The sequence below is a fragment of the Phaseolus vulgaris genome, chromosome 1, assembly GCF_051622355.1.
Source record: "Phaseolus vulgaris cultivar YP4 chromosome 1, ASM5162235v1, whole genome shotgun sequence".
NCBI classification, from domain to species: domain Eukaryota; kingdom Viridiplantae; phylum Streptophyta; class Magnoliopsida; order Fabales; family Fabaceae; genus Phaseolus; species Phaseolus vulgaris.
In genome coordinates, this window is record NC_143498.1 from 44,470,145 (window position 1) to 44,487,274 (window position 17,130).

Sequence of the window (17,130 nt, forward strand, 5' to 3'; positions counted from 1 at the left end):
AGACATTTTTTAATATTTTCAAATCAAACTTCATAAATCTAAGACTTATCTATTTAATAGCTAAAGATGTGATACAATAGTGATAAGTAGTTTGAACTCTTGTATATAAAGACTTGAAGGTGAACAAAACCAAATAATGTGAGAGTAAAACATTTTGAAATACTCTACAAAACACAACAGTCATCGTTATAGATAAAATAAAATATCATTCCTAATACTAAAAGTATGCTAATGAATTATATTTGCTCTCAAAATTAAAGCACGTAATTCTATTATTTTTTTAATAACTACACATTATTATTCCAATTTATAGCTAGGGAAAGGAGAAAAACATCACGATAGAAAGAACCCTTGGGCTGGTTTTCATTATATATTTGAAATGCAGAAGAAAGAAGATTGATTCAAAGTAGTAAAATGATGGAAATCTACTTGCAAATGATTGGTTGGAAGTGCGGTGGAGCACTTGGTTGTTTTCTTAATGAGAGAAACTATGGCTGATGAGTCTCAGCTTTGGCAGCATACACAAGGTGAACGTGGGAGACACTCTTGTTCCATTCATGTTCACCTGAAACCCTACAACAAATCTTCAGTCAAACCACTACTTCCCAAAAAAGGAAACTATTTCATTTTGCTTTAAATTCAAACGTATTCAAAATTCATTAGTTAACATTCCTAATCCAATCATAAAAATAAAACTTAATTTTATAAGAGTGAGTTAAACTTAAATTCTTTCCTTAAAATATATCAAAATTTATTTGTAACAAAGTTTGTTGGTTTTATCTAATAAAGTTGGTTGATAATCCATTAGCTATTAACAAGTTTCAATTTGTCTTAAGTTTTACAAAGTTAGATATAATTCAATCTGATTGAAATAAGGGAGCTAGAGTTGTCACTAATAACTCATTAAATTAAAACAAAAGTGCTCTAAGAATTTATTTTTCAGAGTAAAATTTTACCCTGTAAATGAAATACAAATAATTATAGCCATGAATTTTTTAAATAATTCCTAATACTAAAGTCAAATATCAGCAGAGAAGGAAAAAAAGTATGTTGATGTAAATAATAGTGGATGGTATAAGAATGAAGTTGTCATTTAAAATACTATATCCTTTTCCTGTCTTCCATACCCTCTGCATTAACTGAGGAAGTTCGTTCCATGATTTTTATATGCCTTGCCTGCATGATATATATGAAAATACAATGTTAATTCTACTTTTTGTAATGTACATTTGACTTTCCCAAGTTCTGAATTTTTTTATTTCATGGTGACACTTGGTAGATAAAAAAAAAAAGAGTGATGAATGTTGCAATGAAATAATTACATAGTTTATAGCATGGTTGGTTCAGTGCTGGATCATCAGTTGATGCTGGAGGATCCTGTCCAAATATCATCTCACAACTCATGTCATCAAAATCTGCAAATCAAAAGATAAATAAAACAATCACATTGTAATCATCCATTATTATCAAGAGATGTTAGTGGGATTTATTTAATCATTTAATTACAGGAATTTCCCTTGTCCAATACGAGGTCCTGTACATTTCACCACCTCAAATTCACATAAACAAACAGAGATTACTATCATTAATTTAGTGTTGAGTCGGCCATCATGATTCAATCTCAATGATTTTGGTATGAGAATCAAGATGTTATTCATGGAAAATAACACTATCAATCAACACTAAACTCATTGCTTATGGTTAATATATGGTTTTAAATACAACTCTTCTATAAAAAAAAAAGTAGTTAGGTATGAAAATAATACACTATGGAATGTGAAACTTTTTTTTGACGCATATTATTTTAAAAGATAAACAATCGATTTAGTATTTTTTTATCGACAATAATAAATAAATAAATATGAACCATTTTAGGGGTGGTTCAACTCTTATATATAATGGTAACCTTAATCACACTTAGTAAACATACTCACAAGTATGACTATACAAGACACTCCTAACTTAATCCAGAGAAAAACACCTGACATACTAAGTAAACATCTCATAAGATCATCATAATACAACGAATCTAAGTACCAATCAGAAAAGGAAAAAAAACGCAGACTGTGACTTGGATAAAACCCAATATCAAGTCTTTAGTTGGACCAACGCGAAAACCTCCCGTACATCTACTACTCCCCTTTAAAAATAACCTTATTCCTATACTTCCAAACCTCATTAACTACTGCAATCCAAATCCCTTCCCAAACCTCATCTACCGAAGTCGGTGCACTGCTCATCCTAAACTGGCAAAAATTTACCAATGGGACATTATGAAACACTTTGTTTTTGGTATAATTATAATTGATTTAGTATAATTTGACATATTTTGTTTTTGGTAAAATAAGAAAAAAAATTACATTTTTAAGTGTAAAAACTTTACTTTTGATAATATTTTTTAACTCCACGGATGACTGAGTAAGTCATTGAACACGTGTTTATATTTGTAATTATCACGTGTTTATTATGAAAGAAATTAACGTTAAAATTCAATTAATCTTAAATGAACTATTAAGTATTTTAAATTTACAAAGTAAAGAAAAAGAAGGTAAAAGATCTGCTTTACGATTAATTTCATATTAACGATGATTTTTTTTTTGTAAACCCATTTGACAATTATTAAAAATTAAATGTATATTCAGTTATTTTAATTATTAACTGAGTTTAAAGAAACCTAACAAAATTAAAATTTTTCTATTAAGAATATAATTTCGTTTATAAATAATTATTGTAATAAATCGAATATTTATCTTATTATAAATTTATTGATTTCTATTGTAATTATTTTAAAGATTATATCAATGATTTTTTATTGAATCATATTGATAAGTTTTTTATACTAATAGTGTATGACAATTAAACTTTCTCAACTGAATTTGGATGGGTTTATTTGTAATTTTGTATCTTAGTGGTATGTGCATGGGTCCTATATTGAAATCATGATTCTGACTCTAATACTAGTGGACTTGTAGAGACCATCATCCTTAGTTGCTTATGAAATTTATTTATTTCATTTGTTCATATCCTTTTTGCTGGGCTTACCAAAAAAGATAATTTTATATATTTTTTTTACTATTGTTCTGTTGATCAGTTTTTTCATTTTCTACATCCGACTAAGATCAGGAACTCATTATATTTGAGATCTCACATTAATTAGAGATAAAATATTTTATTATATAAGTGAGTTAATCTATAAGTCGTCATTTTATGAAGTTGAATTAGTCTTAAAATTTAATTTTTAATATAGGATAAATTATTTTTAAAAAATATATTATATATACTTTAGTAACTTCAATCATATTATAATCGCTTCTAAAATGAGTAGAAGTAAAAATAAAAAATAAAAAATACTGCACTAAACTAATTAAAACTTGAATAATAATTAAGATATATTGTTGAAGATACTTACTGGGTACCATGTTGACGGACATCCCCAGAGAGTCCTTTATAAAAGTTTGAGATGGCATTTTGCAGAGATTATTACACATACCTACACAACTTGTCTCCTCTAAAAACCTACATAAATTGTTTGGTTATTTTGCTGAAACAATCATAAAATCATATAAAGAAAAATAATTACATAAAAACTGTTCAATAAATATTAATTAGAAATTAAAAAAACATATATTTCTACGTATAAAGTAAAGAATAATATTTTTTTAATCATAACTTGTCATTTAAATATAAAACTATTAGACTCAAAATGCAATAGATGTATTAGTAATCATGATTTTGGTATTGAAAAAAAAATGATGGTGATGATGATGGGAATAGAGAATAGAATGTTGGAGAGAAGCTGAATCATAATTAGCAGATGGTGAAGGTGGGTGAATTGGGGACCATTTTCTGTTAAAGATGAACATCATTTGTATGGAAATAAAAAATAGAAAAAACAAAACAAACCAACATTTTTAGATTAAAAAAAGAACCTAACCTGCATTTTGGGATGTAGACTACATTTTTTTCACTTCTGCCGTTGACTTTTGATTCTCTCACCTATGAAGGGTGAGATTAATGAGTTTTAATCCTTAAAAGTTATTATTAAATCATTGTCGGAAAGTAAAAGGATGTCCCCATAGGTGAAGAAGGTTATTTACCATCTATACCATTTATTTTATTTTTAGATCACATCATATTATAAAATCCAATTCTATATTAGAGTCATATCAGATAGCATTATTGTATAAACAATTTTTTCCTCTCAAATTTAATGTGCATATGTATATATTAGGAATCCAACTAAAAACTGTCTTAGTTGAAGTAAAATAGTGCCTAACTAGTTGATTTATGCATTCAGATGTTTATTATCGGTAATTAACTTAGAGTAAAGCTTTATGTTTCTTTAAATTTTGCAATTTTATTTTTCGATTGAAAAGTTTAGATAGCAGACACCATCCCTTGAAAGGGAATCCAAATCGCAGCTATGAACTCAAGATTCCATTAGATGTGCCAATTCTTGTTGACTAAAGTTTTATCATTTAAAGTATAAATAGTTTTTTGGTTACATATGAAATTGAATATTTTGAAATTATTCTCTAATTAGAAATCAAATTATAATATTTAAACGGTATAAATAAAGTCTTAATAATTAAGCTTTAAGTCAAACTCAATCTTCTAATTCTGGTTTGTAAGATGAAGTTTGTAGCTACTTATACTATAAACGATTTTATCTATAATCGATGTGAGACCTCTAACACACTCTTATCATGTAAAAACTATCAACTCGTATGTGAGACTAGGTATTTTTGGATAGTTCACAAGTGATACGATAAATCTAATAAACTCTTATTATGATAAACTATAAATAACTTTGATATGATAAGAAATAAACTTTGAGTCTAACTTGACTCTAAAAAAATCAAACCAAAACTGATTTGTAAGATAACATTTACACTCAATTATAACTATAAAGTTTCATCATTTATATTTTTAGTGTATTCTAGATCTTCAACCCTACGAACCATTCATCAGAAAAAAAAATGGTCACATACTACACCACCAGAAGAATACCAACATGTGAAATTTTTGAATAAAAATGATCATAGTATCATGAATAGGTTAAATTTACGTCTAAAAATCATAAAAAAAAATTATAATGAAAATAAATCAATGTTACATGACTTTAAAATATAAAATAATCAAATTTATATTATCATATACATTGATATGTAGGAATATACAAACTAAATATGATGTATAAACTTGCATTTGAATCGCTTTTCAATATAATATTTATATTACAAATTTATTACTATAGCTGTATATATCAAGCAACTGATAAACAATAAGAGAAGGGAGTGATAAATTAAAATAATAAAAATATTAGGGTTGATGTGTTCAGATATTATAAATTAAAATACTAACAATATTGAGAGCGAGAAACAATTAGACATAGGGGATATTCTTCATTCTCACAATTCAACATTGTTTTCTTTTCTTCTTTTTAAAATGCATTTCATTAACTATTCTGCAATTACCAAGAAAAGTTTTCCTTAAATTATCTCTTTTATCCTTTAGATCTAAACTAAATTTCAATAATTTAAATGCTAATAGTCAAAATGAATATATAAATTCATAAGTATAAAATACGGTTTGCATATTTAAGATATATTTGTATCATAAATTTTAATTATATATAAATAATATGTTCACAAATATTCTTTTTAGATTGATTTTTTTACATAAAAAATCATATATTATATTTAGACTAAACTATTAGAAATTGATTGTTAAAAAATAGACTATAGCTAACCGTCCATCTCTATAAAATGACTTAAATTTAAAAGAACTACCTGAAAAACTCATAGGATGAAAATATGTGGGTTTCAATTAGCCCATGGGTCCTAAATTTAGAAATTACCTTAATTACTTTTTGAATCTTTGAAGTTTAGGGCAGACGTGGTTTTGATCTCCTAAATTTAAAAATAAATTATTTTACCCTCTCAAAATTAAAAAAAAAAACACTAACTTTGAAAGAGTAAATTATTTTTCAAAAACTATTTTTAGTCCCTAAATTTAAATTTCAAGGATTAAAATTATATATTTCTTTAATTAAAGAGACTAAAATGAACCTTTTAAAATTTGGAGAACCAAAACATACATAATCTAACCTTGCAAATTTAATTTGCACTAACAATCATTAGATAGAAACTAATTTTAGAAATAAAATATAATTAGTTATTATATTGACTAAATTATATACTATATTAAGAACTAAAAAAATTATTGTGTATCTAAAAATAGTTTCTATTATTAATAAAATTTATAAATTATTTTTTAAATTGGTATCTAATTAGCTACCAAGATTTTAACTACCATCTATTTTATATTCTAAAATTAGTAGTTAAAACCTTAGTAATTAATTAAATATCAATTAACTGATTAGATACTAATTTACAAACTAGTTTATAAATTTAGAAAATAATTTAGATACCAATAATTTTATAATCTATAAATTAATATCTAATTTAATTAATATAGTAACTAATTATTTTTTTCTCTAAATTTATTTCTATTTAATGATTTTTTAGTAGCGTTAAGATAAAACTAAAATAATCTCGCTCACATTAAAAGTATTCTAACTAATCTATTTAATGATTTGTTGAGATAAAATTAAAGATGATGTCAATCACATTAAAAGTATTTTAACCAAGATTAAAGTGAATAAATTATAAGCAATATCAACTTAAGGATATCTTAGGTAAAGATGCCCTCTCTTGATTGATGTTGAGTTAAAAATTATCTACAACTCATACTAAGGTTAAGATATTCTAATTGGGTAAAGATGAATTTTTTTAGTTGATAGGAAACAAAATTTATTATAATTATGGTTGAGTTGAAGATAATATAGTTGAAGTCTGAAATTACTCAAATGTGATATAAAAAAGGATAAATATTATAATCGAGGTTAAGTTTAAGCCATTCTAAATAAAATCAACCTAAAATTCAAAATAATTTGATTGATTGCGTTAAAAATATTTTAGATGAGGATGAATTAAGATTATTCTAGATGAGAATAAAATAAAAATGAAGTTACTCTTCCTTAAGGTGAAGATATTTTTGAGTAATGTTGAAATTATTATAGTAGACTTCAAATTAAAAATATTCTTTCTTAGTCAAATTTAAATTACTTTAACCACCAAAATAGTTAAAAATATTTTAACTTGATTTAAATATATTTCTGTAGACTGATTTAGTAGATAACATTTCTAAAATAGACTTATTTGTCTTAAATCTTAATCCATGCTTTTTATTGAATGAGTTAGGAGCTTTTAAACTTCTCTTATTAGATGGAACCAAATTAAGGCCATTATAGCAAGTGATATGAAATAGATTAATTCAAGAGAAAAATATGAAATCTAATTATAACTATAATAACTCCTAAAATGCTATGTATTGAATCTTGATGGCTGCTAGGAAACTCAAATAGGATATGCAAATGATTATGTTGACCTAACTATAAAAACTTGTTTGACAGTGTTTCAAACTATGTAAGGAAATAAAATTTCAATAAAACTAATCATATTTCATATTCATAACATATATTTTTATAAAAGTAGAGATATAAAAAAAAGGAAAATAAGATTAAGAATATGAGGAAAAAAAACTTTATCATGCAATTAATCATTCAAATAATTTTTTTAATTTTTTTTATTAAAAAACAGATTTTAAGTTTAGTTCAACCTTATAAAATTTACTTATGAAATTTATACTCATTTATATAAAATATTCTTATCACTCATCGATTAATTTTTTTTTTTTTTATAAATTATGTACTTCATATTTTAAATGTTTTCTAGTATTATATTTCACACTTAGCAAACTATAATTTCTCAGCTATTTATTTTTGTATTTGAGTCATTATCAATAATCATTTTTTTTTCAACACTAACACGTGAAAGGTTTTGTTTGAATGAATTTCTTAATTAACAAAGCAAAGTAAGAAAAAACCCATAAACTAAATTATTTTTTATATAAGTTAATTTTAGTTGGTGAAAAAATATATCTTTTTCTTTTAAAAGTGTTTATAAAAAATTTCATTTAAATATATTTTTAAATAAAATCTATTTTATGTACTAGTTATTTATTTATTACTACCTCGTTAAACCTATAGAATATTTCAGTCCAATCACATGTAGAAGGGATACTCAACCTATTTTATTTTTCAAAAATAAAAAAACTTTAATACTCTATACCAACCGTTTTATGATAAAAAGGAAGAGATTTGTTAGTAAAAGCTTAGGTGTAAATGCAGAAAAATATGTATTTTCCCCCTTATTTTAGAGGTACAATTTTTACCCCATTTTCCAACACTTGCTCTTTACCTGTTTGCGTTTTTGTCTTTCTTGGCTTTTTAAATGCTAAGTTCCTATTGAGAAATGAGTGTGAGAAAACCACACCCTCTTTACTCTAAGCTCCCTAGTGAAGGATTTTCTTTTAGAACACAAGGCAGAGTAAAATCCAACAAAAAAAAACACTATACAAGTACAAACTAAAATGTGAATTGTTGACCCAGAAAAAATAAAAACTAGAGTCTGAATTGTTTACCTCGCAAGGTCCGACTAACCAGGCAAAGAACAAAGTTGTGAAAACGGCGAAATATTCCCTTGCGAGTTTAGATGATGGCAGCACTGTCTTTATCTGTCATTGCTCATATACAACAAACAACACATTCATCATTGAAAATTGCAATGCTCAAGAATTAAAATTCAAAGTAAAGCAGATAACAGAACTTGAATAAGCCTTCTGTCACAAAAATAGCATAAATCTAATAGCTGAAAACAGAGGCAGCTTCTACTGAACAAAGAATAGTTCCCAAAATTTCCTTGCCATTCATCATGGGACTATAGAGTAACTCCACAAATGACTTATATTGTTGCTTAAACTTTAAAAATACACAATGCAAATTGTGCCTTTATTGTCAGATTCCCTAAACATATTGATAGTGATTTAGTTTCATAATTTATTGAGATCATTAACTTTCCTAGCTAGCTACTGCAATTAAGACAACAATTTTAACAAATCACATAACTAAATCACATTTAGTGGTTTAAAAAATAATGGTAAAATTAAAATATACCACAACTTTCTCCATTGCAAAAAGAATAAAAGGGAGTTGTGGTCACAGACACCAGACAAGAAGATCAAATGACTCAAATCAAAATTCCAATACCATGAGAAACAAGTAACGAACTCACGAAAGAAAGTATTGGCCTGGGGAAGGCTCTGTTAAGAGCTTGGATGATAACCTCTTGCTGCTGAATAGGGTCAAATTTGTGTTTAGCCACAGTAGCTGCTTCAACCAAGCTTTCATACCCACTCTTGTTGTTACTAAGTCCTGCAAAGGAATCAAAAGCTGTAGCAAATCCTCTCCTTCAAATAAACTACAGCAAAGTGACAAAAGGGTATGCACCTGTGGCTTCTTGAACGCTTTTTGAAAGATGGTTTATTGCTAAACGATCAAACAAGTTATCTTTGTAGGCATTAACTTTTCTTGTTTCTTCTGTAATGCTATCTGAAGGTGTTCTGAGCATTGCAACCATATAAGGATGTTCTAGTTTATGTTTGATGGGATTCCAATGAGTTGAACATAGTGCTGAACTCCTGTTCAACCTAAAGCAATTTGCAACCATTTGTGAGTGTTATGAGTTTGAAGTGAGAGAAAAACAGGGAATTGTGGTTGTTGTTTAAGAATATCAAGAGGAAGAAGTAACAGAGACACATATAAGAACAAAGAGTGTGTGAAGAGCACCTTCACAAACAGTTCCTGCTATAGATTCCTGTCTTAGCATTTGCTTAGGATATTAGATGCTTTCTTGTGTCCTCTTCAGATTCACATTATACATATTTTTTTAGTGTCAAAACTTATGCAATGGTTATATAAACGCTAAAAAATTCACGTCATAACATTATGTAATAAACTAAGTTTGTTAGTTTTAAAAGTAAAGAAACTATACTGGTTCATAGAAAAATCAGAAACTAAAATTAAAAAACGTCCAAAATAGAAAAACTGAGACTCCGAGATTAGTTTAAATAAAATTATTATTTATTTCTCTAAAACAAGATTGTTGGTCCATATATAAACAATGCACGGAGTAGAAAGTACTTTTTTAATACAGACACCATTGAGCCAGTACGTATATTGCTCTCTAAAATTATCCAAGTGTTAAATTAGTAGTTTATAAGACTAAAATTTTAAAAATTAAAGACTGAAAATATGTTAGTATGGGTATAGAGAGGCTTAAAATACTCTGAACTAAAAGTAACCACTAAAAAACACAAAGAATAGACTCAGTTTTTATTTTTAGATATTTTCCTGTTGATGTTATTTAGTTTTATTTCAAATTCCTCAGAACCAGATGAGGACACTTGCCTTATTGTTATCCACAGCAATTTGGGTTATAATATTGTACTCTTCATTGACAATCATCGTCAATAACAAAAATATCTGTCTTTATTTTATTCTCTATAGCTCACTGAAACCAGAGCTTTTAGCATTTTTCAATAGCATGAGTTTTAGCACTCTAAAAAATCAACTTACTCAAGTCATTACCCCCTATCAACTAATGCCATTAGACTCGCAAATGTATCTTTTTAACAATTTCTTTGTATAAAGAAAACAGAGCAGGTAGGAAGGAAATAATAAAAATGTAAAAAAAAAAAATGTAAATGTTTAGGGTATTTGAATTAAAAAAATGCTAGAGAAAAAATGAGTTTTTATTCACAAAAGACATATTTACCCTAAATATATATAGATATTGTGAGATAAAGAAGAAATTATAATATTTTGATGTTCAATAAATTTTTATCTTCTTTTTTCCTTTATAACTACAAAAGTTTAATTTTTAAGATAATATTACCTATAAAAGTGGATTAACAGTGAATCATTTCTCTACCCCTGTAACATATTGTTTCTCCTTCTCCCTTTCTTTACCTCTCAGCTATTATTTTCTTTACTAAATGATAAATGGATACTTTCTCTTCCATTTCTCTTTTTTCAATTTCTTTAATAAGAACCATTTTGACAATACATCTTTTTGCAATATTTACACCTTTTCTTTTTGGTAAGGGTTTTGCCAATCAGTGATTTTACTATAAAGTTATATAAAAACCCATAAAATTATAAGAGAACATATTTTTTGTATCCTAATAAAAAAAAATTCTTAATAATCAGTACCTGAGTTATTAATACTAGCATTTGCTTAAAAATGTCTTTAAAATCCTAAAACCTGTAAAATTATAACTTTAAGAAATAACCAAGAAACAACAATAGTAGACCATGTAAGATCACTTTAATAGTTCAGTAAAACAAAAAAGTAAAAAAATTACTATCATGGTTATTGAATAATTATGTAATATTTTAGCCTCTAGAATTCTAAAGAATTCCTCAATGATTTCAATGCGTGTAAAAGTTACCAAAACAAGACCACACAGGCCTACACAAGTTACCAAAACATGCCACTGGCACTGAAAAATCATACAATCAAGCAAACTTGTTCGAGATTGGACACTACTAGGCCCAAAGAACGTTATACTTTGATAAAACCCAGTCCACTAAATTGCTAATAATAATAGTTAATAGTATTGCACAGTCAATTAAAACAACAAGCAAATTACCAGTGAGTCGAATGAGTAGTCAGAAAAACAAATCACTTAAGCTAAAACAAAGAGCTCTTAAAATCCAACAGCATTACAATTGTAGGAGTAGCACATCAAGCAAGTTAAAGGCAGATAGAATGACCATTTACACTCTAGCATTAACATCTTGTCCTTAAGAAACATAAAATAAGATCTACTACCTAACTAACACAACCACCAGATGGTAAATAAAGAGACGGATAAAAGGAGAAACAAAGAGGCCATTGAGTTTCATTCTTTGGCAGCTTTGTTGATCAAGGACTTGTGGATGTGAGGGATGACACCACCACCAGCAATGGTCCCCTTGATGAGGGTGTCAAGTTCTTCATCTCCCCTGATAGCGAGCTGCAAGTGCCTGGGTGTGATCCTCTTCACCTTCAGATCCTTGCTTGCATTCCCAGCCAACTCCAGAACTTCAGCGGTCAGATATTCCAGAATTGATGCCAAGTACACAGCAGCAGTTGCTCCCACTCGTCCATTGGCTTGCACTCTTTGCTTCAACTGCCTGTGGATACGACCCACCGGAAACTACATCCAACAAAACAAAATCAAACTAATTCAGTCTATGCATCAAACCATCTCAACAAAACCCAACAGAGTTGGCCTAATGGTTTGAGATTTAAATAGTTTATCACAGATCTTTAGTTCAAACTTGATTGTGGGCATTATACACCAAAAAATTCCAATAATCAACAAACATTTAGATTGTTCTGTAATTTTGAAGAAATGAACAAAAATTCAAACTTTCCTTCCTTTAGATCTATAATTCTAGTCAATTCAGGGATTCTAGTCAATCATGAAATTTTCTTGAACTAATATGGCTCCCTAAACCAAAAAAACACTGCTTTTTAGGTTGATGAAATTGAAAAACACAAAACAAAAGAATACTACTCTAAAAAATCTTAATTTGCCAAATCTGGTACAGTTCTGAAGACTTTCCACAACCAATTGAAAATTCAACAAAAAAAAAAGAATTTTGATCCGTTGTTTTGTTAAGATTAGAACCAGACACGGGCAACGAAACTTCCAAAACAGTAAGAGGAACACAAATCAGATCCAACATACACCCAATATGTGGGCCATGAAACATAGTAAAATTCAGTTCTATAGATGATGTTTTCAATTGAAAACTAAGGCAATTCTTAACAAAAAAAAACCAAAATAGGAGGAAACGGGAAATTGGGTTACCTGGATCCCAGCACGGGATGAACGAGAGACAGGCCTTTTCTTATCCTTGTCTTTGTCCTTGTTGGCTGCCGTGGTTTTGCCAGCCACGAGTCCTTTCCCTCCTTTTCCCCCCATCGAGATACAGAGAGAGACCTAGAAAGCTAAAGATAGAGCGAAGAAGGAAGATGCTGCTGAAATAGTGACTGTGGTTGAATGAGAATGATATCTTAATAAACACTTTAAATTTTCATTTCTCAAACAATGGGCGGGCAGGGGCGCGGTCACTTTTGCGTGGGAATTTGATTTTCAAATTATTTCATTTTTTTTGGCGGGTCCACCAAATATTATCACTTGAGCAGGCCCATCAAAACCCATCGACCTACTTCAGGCCCAAACTTAGGATAAGATTCTACTGGCAGTACCTCAACTTCCAATTAGTGCTTTAGAAAAAAAATATCATGGCAGCCAATGGCGGTGGCAGCTTCTTGACACTGTGGTGTGCCGGTGCTATCCAAAATCAACATGTATCACAATCTACAACTTGTTTCGGAGTTCCCCACCACCACCGGAAGAGGAAAATGCCGCACAGGTTAGTTGTCGTGGCAGTGACCCAAGGCTCTGCCGAGTCAGGCAAGTCCGAGGAAAAAATCCCTTCATGGGCCAAACCAAACTCCGATGAACCACCGCCATGGGCCAGGGATGAGCCCAACAACAACACTTCACAACAAGGATTTGAAATCCCCTTCTACGCTTATTTACTTGCCTCTGCTATCACCGCAATCGCTGCTGTAATTAACCAACCTCTTACTATTATTACTGTTATTATATTTTTTTATTTGTTTCTTAATATCTTTTGCTACTTCAGATAGGTTCCATTTTCGAATACGTGAACCAGAGACCGGTTTTCGGAGTATTAACCTCGGACAACATGTTTTATGCTCCCTTACTAGGTTTCTTTGTCTTCACTGGCATCCCCTCTTCGGTAATATTTACTTTCCTCATATTAAAATTAATTAATTTAATTAACTTTTTTTTTTCTAAATTTGTTGTATTAGTTGTTTTATGCTAATTTATGAACTCTTAATTGTTCAATTCAGGCTTTTCTTTGGTTCAAGTCTGTTCAAGCTGCTAATAAGGAAGCAGAAGAACAAGACAAGAAGGATGGGTATTTATAGATGAAATTGTACATAATGTGGTGTTAAATGTTAAAATTTGATGTGAATATTGGAGTATGAATGGATGCCATATTAGTATGGTAGAATATTGAACACCATTTTATTGTGTAATCAACACATTATCTACACAATTTATGTTAAAGTAAGAATGATTTATCTGTATATCAGTGCAGATCATGCACAAATTATGTCTAAATGTTAATGTCAAACAAAACTAGAAGAATATAGATCTAACAGATGCAACTACAATTATTTATTGTTTTAGGATATATTCTCAAATTTTCTTTTCTTATATTTGGAGTAACTGGACTTGATTTCATTGATAGAGAGAGAAAGTAATAAACAACAAAATATAATTTAAAATAAATGAAGATTTCAGTTGTTCTAAAAATAGTAAAAGAGAGGGAAAATAATGAAAAAAATTAGTTCATATGTCAATTTCATTTTGTCTCAATCTTTTTCGTAATATTGTGCATGTATTTTTTTAGGTAAATGAAATATATTAAAAATATGATGATTATTTCAATTATATAGAAAAGATATAAGTCTAAGAATAACCATACAAATTTAAAAACTTAAAAATAATACTAAATTTGAATCTTAATCTTATAAAATGTTAAAGAGAAAGAAATTATCAAAGAATGGTTATATTTTACAATATCCATTATATGTATGTTAAGCTTAAGATGAAGTTTAGTAAGGTGAGTTTTAATAGTAGAAATGTAAATTTAATGAAAAAATAATTTTTTTTTTAACATTTGTAATTATTAATTCTTTATATTTTTAATAGTATAAATACAAAATAATTATCTATTGCACAATTTTGTACAAAATTTTGTTGTGTATTAAACATATTAATAAATAATTATTAATATATATGTATTTTTTAATACATACTTAGAAAATAAATACTTTTTAAAAATATTGTTATATTAAGCAAATAAAATAGTTTTAAGAAATATGAAAATGTATTACATTTTTATCTGATTATTTATTTATTAATAATTTCCTTACTGTTAATTTATTGAGAAGTATACTAATTTATTATAAAGCTGATGCATTAGGTCATTACCAATATGAGTCATTCTTATTGGTTAAAAATAATCAATCTAGTTATAAATGTTGTAATTAAATATAATTACCATTTTAACTATTTACTATTATAGATATTTTTAAATATAAATTAAATTTATGATACTAGATAAGGAGATGATATTGTGTTTGTGTATAAAGTAGGTAATCACCAATAATTTTAATATAAATTAAATTTATGAAACTAGAGAAGGAGATGATATTGTGTTTGTGTATAAATTAGGTAATCACCAATATAACTAAGTACATAAAAACAAATATTTCTTTACATTCATATTTTCTTCCTGTATTTTAATATATATTTTTTAATTCTAATAATACACTTTCAAGTATAATAGAGTGAATGATGTTTTTTTCTTCATTTTTAAGTGTTGATGGTTATTTGTGGTGGCTGGTGATAAACGTTGGGGCTTAAGATAAGTTTTGTGCGTATTTTTACTCATGGTAGTTGTATTTTTGTTCGGTTATTGTACATTCCGAAAGCAACAAAATATGTGCAAAAAATAAATTACAAAACTGAAAAAGAAAATCGCACTGTAGAAGAAACTTTTGGTTGTGAGGGTTCACAATTTGTTTGTGGTTGCAATAACAGTCCACTTCATGGAACTATTGCAAGTGCAACAATAGTTATTTTTTTCATAGAAATTATGTGATGTTGCATGAGAAAAAATTTCTAACTATAAGAGACTAAAGCGCGTAAGTAAATGTGGATTTATCTTATGGAGTAAATTAAAATATGTCAAATGATGAAACTACTCTTTTAAATGTTGTGTTGAAGAAGAATGGAAGTGTTCAGTTAGAAGAAATGTATTCGGGTACAGTTAAGGTTATACTTTATTTAAGGTTTTTTAAATTTTTTAAAAAGGTTAAAACTGATTTTTCATAATTAGTATGAAAGTGTAAAAGAAATGTATGAAGGTGAAAGAAAAATTAGCCAAAATATTATATAAGTTTCTATGAAATAAGTCTGATGAACTGAGTTTGTTAAGATAATTGTTGGGTGTTTCTTCTTGCACTCCATCAAAATTTTCAGCGCACCTATCAACTTTCAAAAGGACTATTTTATTTTTTTTAATAACTTCCAGATTATCTGGTTATTTTTTCAGAACATACTTCCTGAAATTCATGAAATATTTTTCAAATAATGTTTTTCTAAACTTAATTTTTGAAATAAAATTTCTTAAATATATATAATAACTTATGAAATAATTTTTTAGGAGTGTATTTTAGAAAAAAACTTTTCAAAATAAAAATAGATTAGATGAAGTATTTAGTCATTTTACCTATTTAATACGGTGTTGCATAGAACTTTGATGGGTGTAAGAAGAAACATCCATGAGTAGATTTTTTTTCTCTTCACCCAAGAGTATCATTGGTCCATATATCTTTTTAATAAATAGAATAAAATAGATAAGTATTGTTAGAAAGTAGAGAATAATACTTCACTATTTATAAATAGTAGCAATCAACTAATCTTATCCTTCCAAATAAACCACTTCTAACTAAAGTACCTTCTAATTTATTCTCATTAATCATTTGTAATACAATCTATTAAGTAAATATTATTATATAATTAAATGATTTAAATACTGAACAAATAAATAATTATTCCAACATGCTTTTCATTTCCATTTCATAAAAATTATTAAATGAGCAATACAATATACAGCTTCTTAATAAAAATAATTTAACATGAAAAAATAAAATAAAAAATAAGTAAAGGTTCGTGTCAAGACACCAAAACGATGTGATTTGAATTAAAAATTATAAATATAAATATATTTTTAAAATTTATATAAATAAATCAATTGTGTTTGAGATAATAAAAAAATGTTTCATCCAATACAACTTTCATTTCTATTACTTTTATTCCTAGGAAGAAATTGTGGTTAATAATATAAGAAATTATTAATGTTAAGTTCAGATATAGTACATATCTTCTAACAATCTTTAATGACATGATGATTTTATTTTCATAAAATAAAGTATATTTTATTACTTTAACATGTTTTTTATTTTCATTTTATAAAAATATTAAATAAACAATACAATATACTCC

The 17,130-nt window shown here is 27.4% G+C and overlaps 3 protein-coding genes across 8 annotated transcripts; 1 reads left to right on the forward strand and 2 right to left on the reverse strand.

Moving 5' to 3' along the window:
• Window positions 1-160: 160 nt before the first annotated feature.
• D27 (beta-carotene isomerase D27-like protein) lies at window positions 161-9,845 on the reverse strand. 6 transcript variants are annotated; one of them, XR_016521440.1, is made up of 8 exons: window positions 9,752-9,842; window positions 9,413-9,612; window positions 9,198-9,337; window positions 8,548-8,640; window positions 3,410-3,516; window positions 1,323-1,415; window positions 1,128-1,176; window positions 161-573 (listed from the first exon to the last, which is right to left on the reverse strand). XR_016521440.1 is itself a non-coding variant. In XM_068616874.2 (8 exons), the coding sequence occupies exons 1-7, from the start codon at window positions 9,630-9,632 to the stop codon at window positions 1,136-1,138; spliced, it is 756 nt and encodes a 251-aa protein (XP_068472975.1). In that variant the 5' UTR covers window positions 9,633-9,737; the 3' UTR covers window positions 161-573; window positions 1,128-1,135. The 6 variants fall into 6 exon arrangements, 3 of the variants coding, with proteins under 3 accessions (XP_068472975.1, XP_068472977.1, XP_068472974.1); XM_068616874.2 differs by lacking the exon at window positions 9,752-9,842 and adding an exon at window positions 3,935-3,996 and having other exon boundaries at window positions 9,413-9,737; XM_068616876.2 differs by lacking the exon at window positions 161-573 and adding an exon at window positions 3,935-3,996 and having other exon boundaries at window positions 909-1,176; window positions 9,752-9,845.
• A 1,787-nt stretch (window positions 9,846-11,632) lies between these two features.
• LOC137814253 (histone H2A variant 1) lies at window positions 11,633-13,151 on the reverse strand. The gene is made up of 2 exons (XM_068616878.2): window positions 12,826-13,151; window positions 11,633-12,165 (listed from the first exon to the last, which is right to left on the reverse strand). The coding sequence occupies exons 1-2, from the start codon at window positions 12,937-12,939 to the stop codon at window positions 11,869-11,871; spliced, it is 411 nt and encodes a 136-aa protein (XP_068472979.1). The 5' UTR covers window positions 12,940-13,151; the 3' UTR covers window positions 11,633-11,868.
• A 111-nt stretch (window positions 13,152-13,262) lies between these two features.
• LOC137814252 (uncharacterized) lies at window positions 13,263-14,141 on the forward strand. The gene is made up of 3 exons (XM_068616877.1): window positions 13,263-13,592; window positions 13,670-13,786; window positions 13,902-14,141. Exons 1-3 carry the CDS (start codon window positions 13,263-13,265, stop codon window positions 13,977-13,979), a joined length of 525 nt encoding a protein of 174 aa, XP_068472978.1. The 3' UTR covers window positions 13,980-14,141.
• The last annotated feature ends 2,989 nt before the right edge of the window (window positions 14,142-17,130 follow it).